Raw genomic sequence first — 22,254 nt, 5'->3', positions numbered from 1 at the left:
CGGTGGGGCCGTGTGCGCTGGGTGTGAGCGTCCCCGCTGGCTCAGACGGTAAAGCGTCTGCCTGCAACGTGGGAGGCCCAGGTTCAGTCCCTGAGTTGGGAAGATCTGGAGAAGGAAATGGCAACCCACTCCAGTATTCTTGCCTGGAAAATCCCATGGACGTAGGAACCTGGTAGGCTACAGTCCATGGGGTCACAAAGAGTCGGACACAACTGAGTGACTTCACTTTCAATCATAGCCAGGACTTCAGATGCAGATGGCTTTTGCCAGTTTCAGTGGTAGATAGAACCAGGGGGTCTAACAAGGACAGAGCTTGAATGTGTAAAGTCATTGATGTGGTTATTCACATGTGTGCCGAATGTGAAGGAGACAGCATGCGTGTGATGCTCACTCTCCAATCGAAAGTGGAGTATAAAGAATTTTTCTCTTTTTTGTTTCTTTGTTCGTTTAGGCCACACCTTGCAGCATGTGGGATCTTACTTCCCCAACCGGGGATTGAACCCCACACCGCCTGCAGTGGAAGCCTGGAATCTTAACCACTGGACTACCAGTGAAGTCCCAAGCCTCGTACTCTTATCTACACTGAGGAGACACATTCTCATATTAAGTCTACAGACAACCATTTACTGAAATAATTACAGACTGGAAAACCTCCACCACATGGGTTAGGTGGTATTTCAGTGATTTTCAGGAACACCACGAAGTGAGTATGTATAGCAATAAGATGAATAATATAACATGCTGTAATAGAAGATAAGACACAATGGCTGATGGCTGACACTGTTTTGGGTTTACTATTCTCCAAGCCCTGGGTCCTCCAGGCTCTTCTGATGGTCCTGTGGGGTCCTTAGGGGACGGGTGACCTTACTCTCTTCATCGCGAAGATGAAGAAAGAACAGCTAGAGAGAGCTTGGCCCACATCGTCTCCCTGCACAGAACTGGAGCCCAGATCTCACTGACTCCCAGGCTGTGCTATTAAAAACTAAACCAAACATCCGTTCCAGAAAAGCATGAGTCACAGTAAGTATGCCCTACTTCTGTGCCTTCCCAGAAAAATGCCTGGAACACAGTTGCAGCAAATATATTTGGATTTTTCAGGAACAAGGTTTTTATCTGACAAAGCATCACTCAAAAACATCACATAGGTTGTCTGCTTGAAGTTCTCTCCTTGCTCAGGGCCTGGAGCTATTTGGGGGCAGGAAAGCCTTTCAGGAGGGTTTCCTGTGTAAGACTCATCACTGTAATCACAGTCCAAGATCCCCCTCTCTGCTCGCTTGTACTGTTTCCCCACCACCAGGACATAGTTACTCACACACTCAAGGCACCACCAAGCTCATCCCAAAGCAAAATTCAGAGGGCTCACTCCCTCTTGATGGGGTAGGGCCTCTCCTGAGACGGTCCATCCAAGCATGTGCGAGAGCTCTGCCAGCATCCAGCGTGCTGGCTTCTGGCTGTGAGATGAGCCAACGGCAGAGGAAGAAGAGGAACATGGGAGGGAGTGACGCTGAGGTCTGTTGGGACCTTCTGGGGTACCTGAGGGCCACCCCAGCGGCTACCACCAGCAGGGCTTGAGCTCGGGGCAGAGTGAGGCAGAGGCAGACATCTGGGCTGTGATGAGATCTAAGTCCTCAGTACATGGAAGAAAGAATTCTCTGGAGCAGTGAGACTGGCTCTTGAAGCTGGTGTGGTGTGGTATGGAAAGAGGGCCAGGTAGAGGGCCCAGAAAACACTCACCATCCATGGTAGGTGGAAGGAAAGGATGCTGTGAGCGAATCTGGGACGGGGGTGCACCAAGGAGCTAGGAGCCAGGGTTTGTAAGGAAGAACCATCAAAACTGAGGCAGCGAGTTTGAGGGGAAAAGAAAGCGATCAAGAGCACCAGACGCTGCAGGAGCAAGTGAGACAAGGACCGAGAGAGGTCCTGCTTGTGCAGTGAGGGGGTGCCCTTTCCCAGGGCAGGTTCAGAGACACGGGGAAGGGGAAGGCATGACAGATTTTGGCCAGCGAGGGTAGGATGGTGGGGAGAGGCAGAGACTGCTCCGGGAGGGGAAGGAGCAAAACTGCAAGGGCGAGAGCTAGAGGGCCATGCAGAGAGACAGAGAGAGACAGAGGGACAGAGACAGGGTCTGCCAGAGATGGAGACAGAGAGAGACAGAGGGACAGAGACAGGGTCTGCCAGAGATGGAGACAGAGAGAGACAGACAGACAGAGACAGGGCCTGCCAGAGATGGAGACAGAGAGACGGACAGAGACAGAGGGACAGAGACAGGGTCTGCCAGAGATGGAGACAGAGAGACAGATAGACAGAGACAGGGTCTGCCAGAGATGGAGACAGAGAGACAGATAGACAGAGACAGGGTCTGCCAGAGATGGAGACAGAGAGACAGATAGACAGAGACAGGGTCTGCCAGAGATGGAGACAGAGAGACAGAGGGACAGAGACAGGGTCTGCCAGAGGTGGAGACAGAGAGAGACAGAGACACAGAGTCTGCCAGAGATGGAGACAGAGAAACAGAGCAGAAAGAGACAGAGTGGCAAAGACAGTCTCCCAGAGACAGAGACACAGAAAGACAGAAAAACAGAGCAGAAATAAAGATATAGAGAAACAAAGACAGCGTCTGTCACAGATAGAGACCCAGAGAGACAGAGACACAGAGAGAGACAGAGAAACAGAGTCTGCCAGAGATACAGACAGAGACAGACCAGAAAGAAAGAAATACAGAGAAACAAAGAGTTTGCCATCACAGAGAAAGACAGATAGACAGACAGAGACAAAGACACAGAGACACAGATGGGAGGGGATGGGAAAGAAAGACAGAAGGAGGCTGTGTTTAGTTGCTTAGTCATGTCTGACTCTTTGTGACCCCATGGACTGTAGCCCACCAGACTCCTCTGTCCATGGGATTCTCCAGGCAAGAAGACTGGAGTGGGTTGCCATGCCCTCCTCTAGGGGATCTTCCCAACCCAGGGATTGAACCCAGGTCTCCCACGTTGCAGGCAGATTCTTTACCACCTGAGCCACCAGAGAAGCCAAAGAGAAGGAACCAAAGGGATAGGGAGATAGAAGGAGATGGAGAAACAGAAAAAGATGGGGACAGAGATGAAGAAACAGAGAGGAAAAGAAAGGAAGAAGGGTAGAGAGTTGCTGTGAGGCAGATGCAACTTGAACAAGGGCTATATTTTGAGAGGGGCTGTAAATCTGGCTAAGGGGTCCTCTGTGCACAGTGGAAATCCAATATCTGATGAACACACGATAAGGAAGATAGGTATCTCCATGACAGTGAGGAGGGAATGCGCTGGGATGACCCCTACTCCAGGCATCTGTGGGGTGGGACCTATGGTCCCTGGAGGTGCCCACAACCTCCCCCATCGAACTCAGACCCTCTTGTGATCTTCAGGAAAATGTTAATTCCACAAGGGGCACTGAGTGTCCGTTGCTAGTGTACACATTTAGCAACTTAGCACCTGTGCCATGAGCGATCAGGCTGTTGTTGAGTCATCGTGTCCAACTCTTTGCTACTGCCTGGACTGTAGCCTGATAGGCTCCTCTGTCCATGGGATTTCCCAGGCAGGAATACTGGAGTGGGTTGCCATTCCTTTTCTGGGGGGATCTTGCAGACCCAGGGATTGATCCCACATCTCCTGCATGGCAGGCAGATTCTTTACCACTGAGCCATCTGGGACAATCAGGAGTGGTACACACACAGCATTCTTTTAGATGAGGGTGTCCTTTTCTGCACAGGAAACTACCTGCATAATCTTGAGCCCTGTGCAAACTGTAAGCCCCAACTTTGCCTCCGTGTCCGCTCTTTGCCTCACACAGCTGTCTTTGTTTGGCCCAGACGATTTCCAAAAGCCTGAAAAACCTTGTGGAACATCTCTGCTACCTGCAGAAGCTGCTGGTAAGCTACTTCACCATCACTTTCATGTGATGAAGTGTTAATGATATGTAGATGAAATGTCATTATGAAAGATAATTTGCATGCACACACAGCAGAAGGGAAGATTTTAAAATCTTTAAGTAATAGCACAAAATGTCTCCAGCATCTTGAGCATGTTTCTGTCCATTGTTTCATGTTCGGAGTCAGAGCTGGACAGAATCGTTTCAAAACCTGGAAAGAACTTGGGATGTGGGCCACATGACTCCTTCCCAAAAGGTTAAGGTTTCAGAAGAGCTAACTGTCTCTTGTACCCCCACTCCATGGGAGAGCATGTCTAAATGTTAATGTCACATTTAACCTTGATAGCCTCACCTTGAGGTAGCAGAATAGCACACTAGACGAAAATGATGCTTTCCATAAATTCGCCTCTGGAAGCACTTGCGAAGCGCAGTGTCTTGGTCATGCTTGAAGGCGGTTTTTATGGATCTCATGCAGATGAACATGAATCACTTATTTATGGATATTTGACATTTGCTGGTGTGGTAGCTCACTCTCTGGACATTTGTTATATTATTTTAATTCTTTCTAGAATACAGCAGAGAATTTAGGGCTTTTTAAATCTGCATATGTATGCAGACAGTTTTTCTTCTTGTGCATGCATTCATTAGATAAGTGGGGTTTGGGGACTTTGTTATGATGAAAATAGTGTTTTCATGCACGTGGAAAGAGGATTGAAATAGCACAGAAAGAATACAATGAAATGTGAGTCTCTTCTGTCTCACATACTCTACTCCATGGTTAGAGATAACCACTGTAATAGTTTCTTGTGTTCTTGTATATATTTTTGGAAAATCTCCACACATATCATATATCTGAATTTATATCTAACATACACATGCATACACATGTATATTTTTTGTTGTTGTTCAGCCCCTCAGTCATGTCCAACTCTTTTGAAGTCCATGGGATTTCCCAGACAAGAGAACTGGAGTGGATAGCCATTTCCTTCTGCCTGCAGTGCAGGAGACCTGGGATCAATCCCTGGGTCTGGAAGATCCCCTGGAGAAGGAAATTCTTGCCAGGAAAATTCCATGGATAAAGAAGCTAGGTGGGCTACCGTCCATGGGGTTCCAAAGAGTTGGACACAACTGAGTTACTAACACACTTCTCCAGGGAATCTTCCCTACCCAGGGATTGAGCTCATATCCTTTGAGTCTCTTGCAGTGGAAGGTGGATTCTTTACCACTGTGCCCCCTGGGAAGCCTGGATATATAAACAAACCCAGCTTTTCAAGGAGCTGGAGGCATTTGTCAACTATGTTTCTTTTAGTTAGCAATATCTGGGTGATCTTAACCTCATCAACACACAGATTCATCTCCTTCTATAGCTCTGAAGTTTTTGATCACATGGAAGTAGCTTATTTAATGATTTTTCTATGGATGGACATTTCAGTTTCTGACTAGTATAAACACTTTTTCATGGAAGGTTTCTGTCTATAGTCAACTTTCAGTCTCTATGGCTACGTATGATATTAATCCTGCTTTCTTGAATCATCACTCTGCCCTGAAGTCTAATTTTCATATCTGAATTTTTGACCTCTTGGCAAGGAAAAAGCCTAGGGTTGTTTTTATTCAGTTCTTTTGCCCACTTAGCACTAGATAAAATCATCACAAAGACATGGTCCATGAACAGCAGGCTGAAAATCAAGTTAAGAGATACTAGATAAATAAGCTAGAATGCAATAAGAGATAGTAAATTTCTTCCATCACATAAATTAAATTTATTCTCTTTGCATTTGTTTTGCTTTATCTTTCCACCATAAGCCATAATAGACGGGAAAACTGCTGGCTTATTTTCTGGTTTTACCGTTTCCAGCAAGCCTTGCCCCTCCTCCTAGACCACACTAGTCCATCAGAAAGCAGGCAAACCAGGGCTGCACCTGGGTTTAACGAGACATGGCCAGCAGCTGTGGTCCAGGTGCAGGGGACAGGGAGAGGGGCTTCTGAATGGCTGGCCTGTTGTCATGACAGCAAGAGAGATGGATGGAGTGAAGCCCAGTCTCCTCGATGTCAAGTGTCCAATGGCATCCGTGGAAAGGCTGAGGTCCAAGGCATGGGTGCCCTAGAAGGGCAGCCAGTTGCTCTTGGGATCCAAAGCCCTGCTGGCCTCCAGGTCTGGGCAGGGCTGTAGGAAAGATCTGAGAGCGTGTTCCTTTCTCCAATAAGCTCCTAGCTTCTCTCTGGAGAACTTTACTCTGATATTCCATGGCCATATTTTAGCTCTTTCAGTCAACCTACTATCAGAATACATAAATTATAGCACTGCACTCTCTCTCTTTTGCCTCCTTTGCTTAGGAGTTTTGAGAAGCATAAATGCATTTTCCCTAAGATGTAGCTCTGAAAAAGGATAATTCAATATTTGGAAGGGGAATCAGGTCATTGATAACTGCAGTCCCCTCAAAAGAGAGAAGTTGCAGGAGGTGGGGGTCTAGGGAGGTGAGGCACTTCTTTTCCACACCTTAGTACTTTCCAAATATTAGATGGTATGTTTTACCTGACACTAAAATATGAACATTTTGTCATTTCCATCTTAATTCTCTTGAATGTGAGTTTCTCAGGAGAGACACCCTGGCTCTTCTTTGAACAAATAAAGACTGGACGCCCATAAATATTGGGGTGTCTTTGACCAGAATGGAAGTATCAAAAAGAAGAAAAAGGTGGGACTAAATTTCCCTTTGCCTTTAATTTTGCTCCGATAGCCCTTTCATCTCCCTTAGGAACCTTTTATCTGGGTCTTCTCTCTCCTTGGAACTTTCTCTGTGTTGTGTGGAGGCCGTGTCTGCTTACGTTCTTTCAGATGACAGAGTTTCCTGGAATGTCCTCCTGGGCCATGTTAGGGGTTGAGAATTGGGTTTTGAACCCTGAACCTCTTTGCTTAGCACCTCCCCATATGTACTAGGTAGCATTGCTCTCTGAAGCTGGGCAAACTCTGCTGACCAATTCTCATCTTTTGCTAGAACTCTGTGGTGAAAGCTAGGTTGGAGAAAGCAGCTTAGGCCAGGGATAAAAGTGAGGCTTGCTCTTCTCTGCTTCTGAATCCAAGAAGGCCAAGCCCACAGAGCTCATCTACCCCTTGACAGGTGGAGACAGACAGCACACCTACTCCGGGAGGCACTTCCCGTCATCAGTCACTAGTGAGATGCAATCCAGCGAAGTGCTAGTCTCCAGCCAATCAGATTACTTCCCCAGTGATGCAAGCAGGGTAGACAGAGGCATGTGCCCGGGTGAAGTATGCTCCTGCAGAAACAGAAGTAAATGCCACCTTCATCATAGACATAAATGAAGGTGATTGTCTTTTTTAATTTACTTATTTTATCTTTGGCTGTGCTAGGCCTTTGAAGCATTGCTCGGGCTTTCTCTAGTTGCAGGGAGCCGGGGCGACTCTTCCTTGCGTTACTCGGGCCTCTCATTGTAGTGGCTCCTCTCGTTGCAGAGCACAGGCTCGAGGCACAGGGGCCTCAGTAGTTGTGGCTCCCAGGTTTAGCAGTTGCTGCTCGAGGGTCCTAGGGCACACGGGCTTCTGCAGTTGTATGGCACTTGAGCTAAGTCACTCTGTGGCGTGTGGAATCGTCCCGGGCCAAGGATCGAACTTGTGACCCCGGCATTGGCAGGCAGATTCTTTATCCATTGCACTGCCAGTTGTTGTTCAGTCACTAAGTTGTGTTCGAATCTTTGAGACCCCACGGACTGCAGCCCTTCCAGGCTTCTCTGTCCTTCACCATCTCCCAGAGTTTGCCCAAACTCATGTTCATGGAGTCAGTGATGCCAGCCAACCATTTCATCCTCTTTTGTCCCCTTCTCCTACTGCCCTCTGTCTTTCCCAGCGTCAGGGTCTTGTCTGCAATTGTCTTGAATGCCAGTAAAAAAATCAATAAGTGTGATTTTAAAAGGCTCATAGTTTTAATTCCAAGAGCTATTTCAAAATAGAATTATCTGGATTCTGGTTGACTCCATGTAGGGGGTGAACAAACAGAAGGGAAAGACAGGTATGTCTATTACCTACTGCTTGTTGGATGTACTTGCTCAATAAGCCTGGCAGAGACATATATAGACAGAGATCTGAGTTTAGTACTCTATGTTGGGAGCTTCTGGCTTTTGGCAGTGGCAGAGACTGAGAAAACATGAGAAGTAGATGTGATTATGTCCCCAGAGACAGGAGGATGAGAAGGTCCAAGATGAATCACTGGGGGCCACCAGCCCTCCGTGGATAAGAAGGACAGGTGTAGGCCATGACTGGAGAGAGGAGGAAGCATGGCTTTGTAGCCTCTGTTTGGAGGTCCTCATTGGTGTTGTACCTCCATCCCAGACGGTTATCAGCACAAATCAGTCCTGCCTTTTCAGGGCAGTGTGTGTGGGAAGTACTGTCAGTTAGCCAGGCCATCTGGTTTTCTTAGAGAAATGCTTTAAGAAGGATGGAGCCATCAGCAGGATCCGGTGAAAGGCAGGGTAAGCAGGGAAGCCAAAGGCCTTGAGTGTTTCCTGTGGTCACCAGTGCCCTTAGGAGAGCCGATATAGGACACTGGAGGGGGCAGGAGCAAGAACGTGAAAGGGATTTTCTATGATTGATGGAGCAGAGCTTCAGGTTACATAAGCCAGTGTAGTTCATAAAGAGGAACAATCATCTAGAGTGGTTATGTCTCCAACAGACGCAGCAGGAGCCAAAGAACTCTATTCCGATGCTTGAGCTATTTCCACAGAAAGGACAGGGCCACATGGAGCGAGCTGTCATGCTGGAAGGGAAGAGACCTCCTGAGTGACCGCAGCATAGAGAAAGTGAGAGCGGGCATCACCCCGCCCTCCTCCACCACGGTGAAGAGCCGCCAGGGCTTGATGGAGCCACAAAAGCACGATTGTTCCCATCTCTCTTGGGTCCAGCCAACTAGGTTTTAATTAAATGAAAATAATAGGCATCTCCGTCCACCTGGGGAGGAGGAGGGCGGCAACGCAAAGGAATCCAAGTTTCCATCAGACAATATTCAGTTCATGGGGTAGGACTCTAATCACTGGGAGTTATTGTTACCTGGGTTTTTTTCCCCTCCTCTTTCATCACTGTGGCTATGAGAGTCAAAATTTAATTATGGTGATTGAATTATTAAAGAACTCAGAAATAACTTTTGCATACCGAGCTTTTTCCTCCCCTTCAGCTGAAAAGACTGGCACTAACGTGAGGATTTTCTGTCATTTTAGCAGCCCTAAGTCCTGAGTTGCAATGTGTCTGGTCTTGATGTCCTTGATAAAAGTCCACTTGAGAGATGAAATTTAAGGAGAGATTGAAAATGATCTTATATAAGAATCTTATCTGAAAATAATATTGACAAGAAAGGTAATGACTTCTAAATTTTCATACCTATTTCAGTCATATAATGGAGACTGACTATTGATAATGAAGACAGAAATGGGGGGGGTGGACTTTTTAGCTATTTTTTTGCCCCAAACAGAAATAACCACTAAATGTTCATAGTAGTGACTGTTGGGAAAATGAAAACCTGAATTATTTCAGCCTTGTTGCTTCACAGAAATCAGAAATGAGGCAACCTGAACTGGAATTTAGGTTGGTTTGTTCCTCATGAAAATCATGAACTTGAATGGACAGATCCTTTTTTTTTTTCCCCCCAACGTGCTGGACCTCAGTTTCGATGAGGAGACAGTAGTGAGTTCTCACTCATTTTGTTCAGATTTTCCAAGGAATGATATCCTTTTTTTTTAAATTGAAATATAATTAATTTACAATGTTGTGTTAGTTTCAGGTGCATAGCAAAGTGATTCAATTTAAAATATATGTACATATATATGTATGTACATAAAATATACGTACATATACATATATACACATATGCACATGTGTATATACATGGACATATATATATGTACTTCCTTTGTCCTGTGGACAGAGGAGCCTGGTAGGCTGCTGTCCGTGGGGTTGCACAGAGTCGGACACGACTGAAGCGACCTAGCAGGCATGCATACACGTCTGAAGGAAGTCAGACAAAGAAAAATATGATATCACTTATATGTGGAATCTAAAAACTAATACAATGAATTTGTTTGTGAAACAGACTCACAGACGTAGAAAACAAACGTATGGTTACCAAAGGGGAAAGTAGGAGGAGGGTGGGGATGAATTAAGAGTGCATGCTCAGTCAAGTTCACACTTTGCGACCCACTGGACTGTAGCCCTCCAGGCTTCTCAGCCATGGGATTCTCCAGACAAGAGTATTGGAGCGGGTTGCCATTTCCTCCTCCAGAGGATCCTCCCGACCCAGGGTTTTAACCCAAGTCTCCTGTGTCTCCTGCACTGGCAGGCAGATTCTTTACCACTGAGCTATCTGGGAAGCCCTAAATTAAGAGTAGATCCTGCTTATTTCTAGGCATCTGACCTCTTGCATGAAATAAAAGTCTGTGAACATCACAGACTCATATTTAACTCCACCAAAACCTACCGCCCTTCCCACAAAACTCCCCTGGGAACCAGTGTGTCTTAGTCCCTTCCATGTGTCCCCTGATTGCAGGCACTCCTCCAAAGATGAGTCTTTCTGGGTCCGACCCATCCCAGGACTCTGAGGGTGTGATCCTTTAGCGGCGATTTCTGATAAGGAAACATTCCCACCAAAGAACTTCCATCCTGGACCACCTGGCTCTGGCTGCTTCAAGCCTTGTTCTTTCTCTGCCCAACTGGCCTCCTTTATTTTCAACTTCTGGTCCCCTCTCCCTTTATGGCTGCCTGCCCTCTGAATTAAATGCAAAAATTGATTTCTTCCAATCTCTTATCTCAGCTGGGTTTCCTGCATGCTGATTTCCTCTCTCTTCCATTAATTTGTGATACTTTGAACAGCTTTCCTGGTGATATCCCTGCAGACTCTGCCAGGCTCCTGGTCCCCAGTCTTGGTCAATAATAAACTCTCCTAGTCTGCTCTGGAGACAAGACCCGAATCTGCACCTGAGAATCGACATCTCCAAGCTCTGAGCCCCAAAGAGAAGCACTTTCTCAGTTTAACACATGGGGCTCTAAGAGATCTAGTCCCACAGCCCCAGAGAATCAGGTTCAAGTATCCATCCATTCATTCAATACATATGGATGGAACATTTACTAGGCACGAGGCAAGAGGCAAATCAGCCTCTGGAGGTGTTCTTCTCTTATACAAGAAGCTCAGTAGAGGGCACTCCTGTATTATGATAGTTAAGAATAGGAGGCCGTGAACCTGAACCCAGGGATCCAATCAGAAAAAGCAAATAATCACACACAGTCTATGCTTGTGAACACACACACCCTGTTCCGATATTTATCCTTGTGAAAGTGGGCAAGTGTGAGTCACTCAGTCATATCCGACTCTTTGCAATACCATGAACTGTAGCCTGCCAGGCTCCTCTGTCCAAGGAATTCTCCAGGCAAGAATACTGGAGTGGGTTGCCATTCCCTTCTCCAGGGGATCTTCCTAACCCAGGGGTCCAACCCGGGTGTCCTGCATTGCAGGTGGATTCTTTTACCATCTGAGACACAGTAGCCACACTCAACTGTGGATGGGATGCTCACCTTTGCATCTTATGTCATGAACTTTCCTAAGCCAAAAATACTAATGCTGAAATATATTGCTCTCTTCACTGGATAGACTCAAAATTTGTTTTAATTGGTGGCACACTTGATTTCTAAGCCCTTCAAGGAAAAAAAAAGAGAATAGTTTACAATTTCAGAATTACTGCATTCTGTTTACTGGAACTGAGTCCTTTTCTGGGTGTAGAAGCATTTTGATGCAGATGAAAAGGAAAGGAAATGCTGCTGCTGGATGTGAAACTCATCTCAGGCAAGATCACAAGTGCACGTCATTCTTTGAGAAACGTCTTACTGTGATTAAAATGAAGAAAGTAGCACACCACAGCCAGTATTTTGGCAACCATTGAGACTCAAACAGCTACGCCCGTTATAAAACTGGTTTTCTTTCTTCCTTCTTCTTTTATTTTGCAGGTATCACAGGTAACCTTTATAGAGCTTACTTACTGTGTGCCAGTGTGTGCACGCTTAGTCACTAAGTCGTGTCCGACTCTTTCGCAGCCCCATGGACTATAGCCTGCCAGGCTCCTCTGTCCACGGATGTCCCCAGGCAAAAATATTGGAGTGGCTGCCATTTCCTTGGCTTCACTGGTGACTCAGATTGTAAAGGGTCTGCCTGTGATGTGGGAGACCCAGGTTCAATCCCTGGGCTGGGAAGATCCCCTGGAGAAGGGAATGGCTTCCCATTTCAGGATTCTTGCCTGGAGAACTCCATGGACAGAGAAGCCTGGTGGGCTACAGTCCTTGGGGTCACAAACAGTCGGACCAACACTACTACTTAATGCTTAATACTACTGCAGGTTTAGCCTCTGGGCCCCATCCGTCGGCATAACACTACTACTAAGCAACTAACGCTACTACGACTGCTACCACCATTGTCTTCTTCAGGAGATCTTCCTGACCCAGGAATTGAACACATGTCTCCTGCATTGCAGGTGGATTCCTTACCACTGAGTCGCAAGGGAAACCCACATGGTGTGCCAAGTACCACGCCAAACACTTGACATGTATTACTTCATTTCACCTTCACAACAACCACAAGTGTTAGGTAGATTTTAGAAATGGGGCGCTCAAGAAATGGTAAGCTAGGTATTACCACATGGCTGGAACATGGTGGGACATGTATAGCACCCACTCAATCTGTCCACACGGCCCAGACCATAGCCGTGTCACTATGTTCAAAGTGGGCCTTGCATTTCCGACATCGTGGTAAACATTACTTTCTGTCTCATAATTCCAAGGTTTTTCCATTGAAATTTGTATCAGAAAGAAAGTTGATTCAGCTAAATGGCATTTTTATGTGTTAGAAGTTAAAGTATCCACTGTAAATTCAACTTATCACCTGGTGAGTGAAATTAGACTGTAGTATGGTTGCTATTCAATTACGGTGGGTTGCTGTTTAATGGCCCTGTTCTGGAAGGCTCTATTAATGTCTATTAATCTACTTTTTCTACTGGACAACAGACAGCCCTTTATTACTAAACCCCACAATGGGGGGGTGCAAAGTGTGGGGGCTGCAGTCAAAACCACACTAGCTGTAATTAGCACAAAACCAAGAAAACACATCGATGTTTTACTCAAATACTGCCCTCCTACTACCCTTAAAATAAATGCTAGACATGACAGGGAGAGATGCAAATAAGAGAAAGGAGTCCACAGGAAGATCATTTGTGAGAGCCAGATAGAGAATGTTTTAGTCTGATCTGTCTTTATCCAGAGGCCCAGGTCCCAGGCTACTAATCTAAGTCTGGTCTCAGGCTGGCACCCAGGCTACGCCCTGTCTGTAGCACAGAGAAAGGAGAGAGAAGACAGTCTCTTGAGAAGGTGGCTATCTAGGAATTAGGTTTTGAAGACAGCCAGGAAAATCACTTGGAAAACAAAATCCTGTCTTCCCAGTGTTCCCAATAACTGAAATGAAATGATTATAAATCACACTGACATCTGTTATTTTTGCTTACTCACTCCTATTAGCCCTTTGGAGAGCAGATAGAAGGCTGATTCTTCTTTGGGAACCACCCGTCCCCAGGTTTAGCCTCTGGGCCCCAGCCATGGGCACGCTCCCTCCTTCTGGACAGTAGTACCTGATACAGGGCTGGGCCAGACAGGTCAGAGGGATATGTCCTCCAGGCTCTAGTCTCAGTTACTGGGAAAGAGATCCACCTTTTTCTTTCTAGGATCTACACCAAGGATGTGAGCCCAGACCTGCCAGTAGGAAAAATGGATCGATGCAGAGGAAAACAGGAGACAGAGAGACTGATCTAAGAACGTCTGAGATCCATGGCTTCTACATATGCCTGAACAGCATCGTAATCATGAACTTTTCCATTGTGTCAGTCAATCTGTTGTTCAGTCGCTCAGTCGTGTCCGACTCTTTGCAACCCCATGGACTGCATCACACGAGGCTTCCCTGTCCTTCACCATCTGCCGGAGTTTGCGCAAACTCATGTCCATTGAATCAGTGATGCTATCCAACCATCTCATCCTCTGTGATCCCCTTTTCCTCCTGCCTTCAATCTTTTCCAGCATCAGGGTCTTTTCCAATGAGTCAGCTCCTTGCATCAGATGGCCAAAGATTGGTGCTTCAGCTTCAGCATCAGTCTTTTCAATGAATATTCAGGGTTGAGTTCCTTTAAGATTGACTGGTTTGATCTCCTTGTAGTCCAAGGGACTCTAAGAGTCTTTTCCAGCACCACAGTTTGAAAGCATAAAATTCTTCAGTGCTCAGCCTTCTGTATGGTCCAACTCTCACATCCATACATGGCTACTGGGAAAACCATTGCTTTGACTAGACAGACCTTTGTAGGCAAAGTAATATCTCTGCTTTCTAATGCACCATCTAGATTTGCCATAGATTTTCTTTCAAGGAGCAAGCATCTTCATTTCATGGCTGCAGTGATTTTGGAGTCCAAGAAAATAAAAGCTGCCACTGTTTCCATTGTTTCCCCATCTACTTACCATGAAGTGGTGGGACCGGATGCCATGATCTTTGTTTTTTGAATGTTGAGTTTCAAGCCAGATTTTTCACTCTCCTCTTTCACTTTCACCAAGAGGCTCGTTAGTTCCTGTTCGCTTTCTGCCATAAGGGTGGTGTCATCTGCATATCTGAGGTTATTGATATTTCTCCCTACAATCTTAATTCCAGCTTATGCTTCATCCACCCTGGCATTTCTCATGATGTCCGCTGCATGTAAGTTAAATAAGCAGGGTGACAGTATACAACCTTCACGTATTCCTTTCCCAGTTTTGAACCAGTATGTTGTTCCATGTCTCATTCTAACTGTTGCTTCTTGTCCCGCATATAGGTTTCTCAGGATACAGGTCAGGTGGTCTGGAGTTTGCACATCTTTAAGAATTTTCCACAGTTTGTTGTGATCCACAGAGTCAAAGACTTTGTAGTCAATGAAGCAGAAGTAGATATTTTTCTGGAATTCTCTTGCTTTTTCTATGCTCCAACGGATGTTGGCAATTTGAATGGAATTTCTGTTTTTCACAACTGAAATCAGGTTGCTTACAACTTCATTCCCTGTTAACTTAGTGTGTGGGTAAGGTGGGGAGTGGGAGAGAGCAGCAAGCCCTTAGCTCCTGGCATGAATACCCACTGGGTGGGGAGAAGGCCATCTGCAAGTAAGTTCTATCCTGGCCAAGTCAAGTGCCCAAGCCTTGGTTTCCTCATCTGGCAGGTTGGACAGGATGATCCACTAGAACTTTTCCAGCCCTGGACCAGTCTGAGTGGTTGCTGCCACCAGGGGAGTTCCCAAAGGAGGGATGGTTGGTTCTGCCATCACAGTCTTCTCATATGGTTCAATACAAACAAAATCACCTATTTTATCACAGCTTGTGAAAGGAAGGTGGTAAAGGAAAGCATTTCTGTAATAATTTGGTTTTCACCCATCAATGGTTATCAGGCTCATTTCCATCCCCCTAGACCCCATTCCCTCTTCCTGCCTCATAAGCTGGAGTTGGGAAGAAGCCCCTGTCCATACTGCCTCTGCTCCTCCTCCTCCAGAGCCCCGGTTCGCTCAGTTTCCTCTGCAACCAGCGAGGATGAGCCTTGGTTACGTGCTTGCAAACTAGAATCAGAGCACTGAACTGGAGTGATGGGAGAGGCCAGCCAGGGGCTGGGCACTGGTGTCTGCGACCTATGGTGCAACCTACTCCGAGCTGCTGACACAGTTTTGTTTCAGGCCCAAATGCACCTGGAACACCAGTCGCAGAAGGAGTGGTTCACTTGTGGGCAGGTGGTTCTCAGTTCTCAAAGTACCGTGGGTGGCAGAGGGTGCTCTCCTGAGATGCTAGCACTTGACCTGGGATGTCCGCGCAGACGCTGGGAACAAAAATAAGGTAGCAAAGGAGCTGTCTGGGGTTGGTGAGTCGTCGGAGCTAACTGGGGAGGCAGACACGTCTCCTTAAATGAAGCCAGGCCTCCGGGGTGATCTGGGCACGGGTCTGGGCCCTAGAGCAGCGGTGATCCCGTGGAGCGCCCCCACTGAAGCCCTGGCTGGGAAGCCAGCCAGGGTACCAGGGAGGGTCAGGGTCCTGGGCACCGCAAAGGCCACGTGCCGGGGCTGGCTCCTTGAGGCCCACGCCCTCCTTTCCCCCCTCCTGGGTGGGGGAGTCTGGAGGTCGCGAGGCCTCAGCCATAGCCCTCTCTTCCCAGCGGGGCACTCTCACCCCAACCCTACCTCGGCTGGTCCCCAGTCCCTCGGCCAGAGCTTCCCCGGCCCTCCTTGACCTGGACTCTGGACCCCCGGCCCTCGCTCCCTCAGGCCGGCTGCGCCTCCCACGCTGCAGTCCCGCCGGGCAGTCGGTCCAGCCTGGGGCTGGCGGCGAGTGGAGTTCCGGGAGCTATTTTTACAAGATGCGTCAGAGGGCCGAGGCGGGAAGAGCCTGAGGCTCGGGGTCCCATTATCTGGGTGCGGGGCGGGAGGAGACGCCCAGGGCGATTTCAAAAGCTCTGAAAGGCGCGAAAGCGGCCCCCAGGGCTGGGCGGTCCACGCCCGACCCGGGGCGGGGCCGTCGGGGCGGGGCGGGGCGAGGGTCCAAGAAGGGGCGGGGCCATAGGAAGGGGCGGGTGAGGGCGGGGCCTCCGAGGGGCGGAGCCGGGCGCCCTCCCACCGCTGCAGGCTGGTGGCGGCGGCGGCGGCGGCGGCGCGGGGACTGCGGGGACAGCCAGGCGGCCGCGCCGGCAGCGAAGCCCGGGGAAGCCCACGCCCCGCCTGCGCCTCCGAGGCGCGCCCTGGGAGTGGGATTGGCCCCGCGGCGGCGCCTCCCAAGCAGAGGCGAGCGCTGGGCGCTCGGAGCCCGGAACCGGCAGCAGCGGAGAGCCAGGGCAGCGGCTGGAGCGCGGGGGCGCGGCCGGAGGAAGCCGCAGAGAGCCGGGGCCGGCGGGGGAGGGCGACGGGCGCGAGCAGCCCTCAGCGCCGCAGCGGAGGAGGCTTCGCGGGAGACAAAGCCCATCGAGAGAGAGGCGATGCCCGGCCGGCGCGGGCGCGGGGGTCGCGGCGTCTGAGCGCTCCGAGCCGTGCGCTCCGGGGACGCCGAGCCCGGGCCGGTGCCGGCGGCTGAGGGCGGCAGGCGGGGACCAGGTGCGCCCGCCCGCGTCGGGCCCGTAACTGCTCGGGAGGGCGGGGGGCGGCGCCCTCCCGCCGCAGCTGCAGTGGCCGGCGCCGCAGCGAGGAGCCATGGGCAACATCTCCTCCAACATCTCGGCCTTCCAGTCTCTGCACATCGTCATGCTGGGCTTGGACTCGGCCGGCAAGACCACGGTGCTCTACCGGCTCAAGTTCAACGAGTTCGTGAACACCGTGCCCACCATCGGCTTCAACACGGAGAAGATCAAGCTGAGCAACGGCACGGCCAAGGGCATCAGCTGCCACTTCTGGGACGTGGGCGGCCAGGAGAAGCTTCGGCCGCTGTGGAAGTCCTACAGCCGCTGCACGGACGGCATCATCTACGTGGTGGACTCGGTGGACGTGGACCGGCTGGAGGAGGCCAAGACGGAGCTGCACAAGGTGACCAAGTTCGCCGAGAACCAGGGCACGCCGCTGCTGGTCATCGCCAACAAGCAGGACCTGCCCAAATCGCTGCCCGTGGCGGAGATCGAGAAGCAGCTGGCGTTGCACGAGCTCATCCCGGCCACCACCTACCACGTCCAGCCGGCGTGCGCCATCATCGGCGAGGGCCTCACCGAGGGCATGGACAAGCTCTACGAGATGATCCTGAAACGCAGGAAGTCCCTCAAGCAGAAGAAGAAGCGGTAATGCGCCGGACGGCGACGTTCCGGAGCTAGGCGCGGGGAGCGAGCGAGTCCGGAATGAATGAATGAAAGGCTGGGTGGCCCGCGCGCCCGCGAACAAAGACAGCGAACCAAAGCGACGCTTCGAATTTTTTAAAGCGGAGTCTCTGCACCCACATGCAGGACTGGTGACTTAACCTGGGTATGTAGGCAAGCTGGCCACCCTGCGCTCGACCTGCCTCCCACCCCCAGCTCAAGGGTCCTTTTGTCTGAACGCCGGAGCTACTCAGGGGGTGGGGGACCCGGCTGGGGAGTGGACGTGCAGGTCCCACCGTCCGCCCTGCTGGCCCAGGTTGGAAGGCTCAGATATCAGAGACAAAAGCGATTTCCTCCTGCTCCAGCAGGGCCAGAAGTTCAGCCTTCCCCGCCCTCACTGGGGATCGCACCTGTGAGCTTCCTGAGGTATGCGGTTCCCAGAACCCCGGGAGTTCCCATCTGGGGGCACAGTGGCAGTGGGAGGTGCTGGGGGGATAGCCTCTCCTTGGGCTGTGAAAGCTGGATAATTTTATGTCACAGGGCAGGCCCCTGTGAAAATCCATTTGCCCTGCTCTGGGCCCAAACGAGGTGGTGGTTTGGGCCATCAGAGGACTCCGTGGAACAGTACCGCAACCGGAAGGCGCGGGGCGCTGCGCTGGCCTGGGCTGGGGGATGGCCGCGAAGAACGCCCCTTTCCTGGTGCTTTGTGGTAGCTTCAGAAGACCAGTTTTGTTGAGAACTGCTTTTCAGCCTGGAATCAGACATCTTCCAGATGGTTTGGACCCTGTCCATGTGTAGGTCATTATCACACAAAGAGACCAATAAAAAAAATTAAAACCCAGAAACTGTTGGAGGTGGTGGCAAATGATGCATTTACTCTTTGCAGAATAGTTAAAGGTGTTTAAAGGGTAAGACTCCTGACGTCAATGCTGGATGGGGTGTGTGTGGATACAGTGCTATGTAATCGGCATACATTTCTAGACCCATATGTGTGGAATCTTCAATATATTTTTTTTTTAGCCTGCTGATTGGTTTGTGTGAACACACCAGCTGCAGATGTGTGCTGAATGACAAGCGGGTTTTGGCACGGAATGTCTCTTGTATTCCTAACCGCTTGATGATGGGTTATGGTTTTCAGACTTTTTTTTTTTTTTTCCTTAAAAAAAATCTGCTACGAATGAATACTCCCCATAGAAATGCTCAATTTAGGGGAAAAAGAAGACTTTGCCCTTTTAGATCCCTTTAAGCTGCAAGTGGCGATATGTTCAAATTTCTAATTTGGTTCATTGTGGCCTATCTGGTTTAAGTATTTTCATTGCAAATGTCTCGTTAGAGTATTTGATGTTACACACCAACAGACAAAAGTCCACCTTGTTGCAAAAGCCGACCTCATTGCATGGATTTCAAGGCGAGGGAAAAGCACAAGGAGGTCCTTCCTGATTCCTGCTTGTGGAAACTGGTTGCAGAGCAAATGTAGACACGGTGAGCGCTTGGGATGAAAGAAAGCGTGTGACGTAATGGTCACCTGTCCTCAGGCTCCTCACAGTTTACTTGAAAGAGGCTTTGGAAATTAAGTGAAAGAAGAAGAAATACCTATTTTTAATAATGTAATTTAAAAAATCCTTTATAATCAGGACTGAGTCTTGGTTTGCAGAAGCTGTCATTCTCCCCCAAACACAGTATCAAAAGGGAAACTTACACTTACTGTGTGATTTTGATTTCTTCTTTAAATTCATATTTACAGATAGGATTATGTCTGTCCGTCCCCCACCCCGGTCCACGAACAATGATAAATTTCTTGTGTGAAGGAGGCCTGTAGAAATTGGGCATGGTCATGCGTGAGCATGTGAGTTAGTCAAATTATAAATCCATGCCTATAAATAAATCCCTGCACTCAAAGTGAATTTAAGAACCAGAGGTAGTAGTCCTGGCTTCCAGCTTGATCCAGTTCCCCTATGAAATATTTTAAAAGAGGAAACCTAGCAATCCATCTTTCTTTTCTCTTTTGTCAGTGTATTTGGTACCCCTCCAACGCTGGTCTTTTTGTAGAAACTCAGTAGAGAAAATATAGCTGAGCAGTGTTGAAAAGCCTGCAAGGTTTCAGTTTACATATCGACAGCATAGTCACTGATTTCTAAATGGGCTGGTCCCGTCATCTGAAGATCCTGTATAGAATTATTAAAAGAAAAAAAATCCATCTTTCTTTATTTTCTTCACATGCAACAATTTCTTAAGCACTTTGACATTTTGGTAGTTCCACACTATTGAGAGAATAATATATTTATTTTGTGACATTGCAGATGCCAAATACTGTAACCTTCTCGTGCTGACAATATTTTGGTCCAAGATCACTGTTCAGATCCTGTCATGCTTTACCAATGAAGCAAAATGACGTGTTTTTTTTTTTTTGCATTCTCAATACTTAAGGGTGCGGTCAACTGTTAGTAATTGTGCAGTAAAGCTCTGTGGTGTTTCAACCAATAGTTAAGAGTCTGATATCTGTTGTGTTTGCCCTAATGATAGCCCATTCCATCTCTGACCAATGGGGGCAGGAAGCACAGGCTAAGTTACCTTGGAGTGGTCACCTGGGAGATCCCTCCAGTGTACCTGTCGGTGATTTATTATGCCTCCTGCTCTTCGGAGAATGAGTGGGGTCCACATAGAGGAACTTGGCCTCCCCACAGGAGCTTTTCAAATGTTTTCTGATAGACACAGGGAGGCCAGCTTTGTTTCACAACAGTTCTCTTCACAGATTCTCTGTCATGGTGTTGGGACTGTCTCCTGGTTTGTTTCCATTTGTACTGCTGTAATTCTTTGTCCTGATCATCCCCCTCTTTGGGTTCCCGTTTCCTTTTATATGCGTATATGATGCTGTGAACAGAAATAAATTATTTATACAATCAAACGTTTGGGGATATCGTCTGTGGATGGTTTTTCAAGTTGCCTCTGTTTATTTCTAGGCCTGAGTGGAGGGATGGATCACAGGATGGTCTCTGCTGTCTAAATGGGGTCCAGGGCTGGATGAATCATCTCTGCTCTTTTGGTTTAAATGTCTAACTCTGCCCTGGGTGGAGGATTTAGAGGCTCAGATGCAGGAGTCTGTGTGCCTGTCCCCCTTAAGATACCTGTCAGTGGTCCTTACACATTTTTTTTGGAAAATGACCTCAACACCTAGTCCAAACCTCTCCGTTATTAAAAAAGGTTGTGACTGTTAATTGCTTCAAAGATACGCTCTGATTATGTGAAACTGGAAATATCTATGTGCTATTATGATGGCATACTAGTCGCCACCCTGCTCAACGTCTTGGGTGCTCTCTTGGTATCTAGGCTGAGTCCATCACCCTTGAATCCATCAGAGAGATTCCCTTAAATCGTCAGTGTAGTGAGACTACCATGCTCTGTACATACCAGCGAGGAAAGGTCCACTTTCTAAAGAAAAAATGCTTGGGCCAGAATCAGTAGACTTTCTGACAGTTTCTAAGCGTAGCTCATAGAGGCCATTGGCAGGTACTAAGCAACAAAACTAATTGGTTTTGGAACATAAAAGATCCAGTTTCAAATTCTGACCCATGCTCAGGGCCCCATGATTTGTCGAAGTTCCTAGCCTTTGGGCCTCAATTTTTTTCCCATCTGTAAAATGGGCTTATAATGACTATTGGGAGGATAAAACATGATAATAGTATATGTGACATGCTTGTAAAGTACCTAAGCCAGGCTTGACTTTTATCGTTCACTTTGCAATAGAAGGTAAAGTTTAGGAGCCAAATTACACCAGGAGGGCACACATGCCATTTCTAAACACTGAAACTTGAAAAGTGCTTATAGGAGTAAAAATATTAGAAGTCAAAAGAAGCAAAATTTGAACCTCCCCCCTTTTTTTGGTGCAAACTTGATTTAAGAGAAATCTCTGGGGAGCCAGGTGACTCGGTGCTTAGATGATATTGTTCATTTTATGTTTTCCAGGAAAGTAAGCACACACGCACTGACCCCCTAACAGCTGATAAGGCTAATTTTAGTCCTAAGCAACCGCCTTGCTTTCCTTGATTTGACTTTCCCCCCAGAGTTTCAGCTCTTCACTAGTATGAGGGGTGGACAATGGATGTTTCGAGTTATTGTTTTTCTGCCTTTCCTTTTGTCTCCAGATCTGGTGCCCTTGGAATGATTCTATACCAACATCATAGGCTGTTTTGATGTCACATTTTGTCACATTTGTATGGTAGTAAAGTACAAATTGTGTGCAAAAAGCAGAAGATGAAATCATCCAAAAAAGTCAGGATACCCCAAAACTTGATCCCCTTCGATCTCCCAGCTCTCCACCCATCCAGCTAGCCTCTCCTCTTTCCTCCTCTACTGCCAGTGCATATCTGATGTCCACGCTTTGGCCTTGACCTGAGACAACCTGAAGGCACTTCTGTTTTCAGATGTGTATCTTATCTTGAAATCAGCCTTCTCCTTCAGGTTCTCCTGGCTCAGTTGAAATCTTTTTTTAAATGGAATT

At 48.1% G+C, this 22,254-nt stretch overlaps 1 protein-coding gene and 1 pseudogene across 1 annotated transcript; one reads left to right on the top strand and one right to left on the bottom strand.

The window, feature by feature from the left end:
• Window positions 1–9,561: 9,561 nt before the first annotated feature.
• LOC136156393 (small nucleolar RNA SNORD116) lies at window positions 9,562–9,665 on the bottom strand (annotated as a pseudogene).
• A 6,961-nt stretch (window positions 9,666–16,626) lies between these two features.
• Window positions 16,627–20,661, top strand: ARL4C (ADP ribosylation factor like GTPase 4C). Its single transcript, XM_065917009.1, has one exon. It carries the CDS (start codon window positions 17,167–17,169, stop codon window positions 17,743–17,745), a length of 579 nt encoding a protein of 192 aa, XP_065773081.1. The 5' UTR covers window positions 16,627–17,166; the 3' UTR covers window positions 17,746–20,661.
• Window positions 20,662–22,254: the final 1,593 nt, after the last annotated feature.

The sequence above is a fragment of the Muntiacus reevesi genome, chromosome 1 (genome assembly GCF_963930625.1).
Source record: "Muntiacus reevesi chromosome 1, mMunRee1.1, whole genome shotgun sequence".
NCBI lineage: Eukaryota > Metazoa > Chordata > Mammalia > Artiodactyla > Cervidae > Muntiacus > Muntiacus reevesi.
The sequence above is the reverse complement of the archived record's forward strand: the minus strand, read 5'-3'. Positions and strand labels throughout refer to the sequence as shown.